This window comes from Nicotiana tomentosiformis, chromosome 5 (genome assembly GCF_000390325.3).
Source record: "Nicotiana tomentosiformis chromosome 5, ASM39032v3, whole genome shotgun sequence".
In the NCBI taxonomy this organism is placed as follows: domain Eukaryota; kingdom Viridiplantae; phylum Streptophyta; class Magnoliopsida; order Solanales; family Solanaceae; genus Nicotiana; species Nicotiana tomentosiformis.
In genome coordinates this window covers 37,527,051-37,528,687 of record NC_090816.1, presented here as the reverse complement: position 1 = coordinate 37,528,687, position 1,637 = coordinate 37,527,051, and the positions used below count along the sequence as shown (strand labels likewise).

General features: G+C 38.5%; 1 protein-coding gene across 1 annotated transcript; it reads left to right on the top strand.

Annotated features, from left to right (window-relative positions):
- The first annotated feature begins 307 nt into the window (after positions 1-307).
- On the top strand, positions 308-1,305 carry LOC138892187 (uncharacterized). The gene is made up of 3 exons (XM_070175893.1): positions 308-886; positions 1,007-1,107; positions 1,194-1,305. The coding sequence occupies exons 1-3, from the start codon at positions 308-310 to the stop codon at positions 1,303-1,305; spliced, it is 792 nt and encodes a 263-aa protein (XP_070031994.1).
- Positions 1,306-1,637: the final 332 nt, after the last annotated feature.

Sequence of the window (1,637 nt, the reverse complement as noted above, 5' to 3'; positions counted from 1 at the left end):
GTTGTCAGATTACAACTTCAATATTTGTTTGGTAGAATTGGTTTTAGCTATGTGAAACATCAAGGAGACAAGTTTTCCAAAATTCAATTTGGTTAGATCCTAGTCAAATGGATCTTAGTCTGTGGTGTGAATTCCACAGAACGCATAGCCAGAGGACTGAGAACTGCGTGCATCTTCCTGAAGAGGTTGCAACATTATTGAAGAACGGTCATCTTAGAGAATTTATGAGTGACCAATTATGGGAGAAATCGAGACGCTACGAAACCAGCCAAAACCGACCACAGGGTCACCCCGTTTAATAATAAACATGATTTTTGGCGGAGTTGAAGTAAATAGGGTGACCATTTTGGCAGTAAAGAAGACAAAGATATCGGTAACTCATGGCAAGAGAGTACGAGAAGCATCAGAAGATGATGAAATTACCTTCACGGAAGAAGACGTTGATGGTCTTATTTTACTACACAATGATGCTCTGGTAATATCACTTCATGTTTTAAATTTTAAAATTAAACGTGTGTTGGTTGATCCAGGTAGTTCAGTCGATATCATCTTGTTGAGGATTTTGGAACAAGCAAAGTTAACCGGAAACATAGTTCCGACAACAAAGCTTCTGGTCTGGTTCAACCTAACGAGTGTATCAACTCCAGGGGAGATTTTACTACCCACACATGCCGAAGGCGTAATGAATACCACTCCGTTCGAGGTGGTAGATGGTGATATAGGATACAACGTGATACTTGGTAGGCCATGGATTCATGAAATGAAGGATGTGCCATTGACTTATCATCAATTACTGAAGTTCCCTACGCTGGATGGGATCAAGAAGATTAGAGGTGATCAACCTGCTGTGAGAAAAATGAATATAGTCACCTTTTCCAGTAGCAAGGCAAGACAAATGAGTAAATAGCAACTACAGGAACCGATGTCTGATGTCCTTCCAAACCCGATCAAAGGTGTTGGTGAGAAGGAGACGTTGGATTATTATGAGGTGCCTAGATCCTTTTAGGTACCGGAAGAAACAGATGCGACAAAGTCAACTGCAGAGAAACTAGAACAAATTGCTTTGTTCATAGAGTTCCCGGATGAAAAGGTTTACCTAGAAACGAGGTTGAATCCCGAACACGGGCTTAAAATTATTGAATTTTTAAAAGCTAACTTTGATTTCTTCACATGGTCTTATTTTGATATGATAGGTATTACGCTAGATGTGAGTGTCCACAAGTTAAATTGGACCCTAATTTTCCACCGATGAAGCAAAAGAAACGGCCAACAGCGGAAGTCAGGAACATGTTTGTTAAAGAATAGGTAACCCGGTTACTAAATATAAGTTCAATTCGCGAAGTCAATTATCCTGATTGGTTAGCTAACATAGTGGTTCTTCCTAAAAAGAATAATATGATTAGAATGTGTATAGATTATAAAGATCTAAGTAAGGCATGCCCTAAAGATTCTTTCTCGTTGCAAAACATTGACCAAATGATCGATGCTATGGTCGAGTATGAATTGATGAGTTTTCTTGATGCGTATTATGCCTATAATAAAATTAGGATACACTTGGAGGACCAAGAAAAACCTCATTCATTACAAATTTTGGCACTTATTTCTATAATGTGATACCTTTTGGGCTTAAGAATACA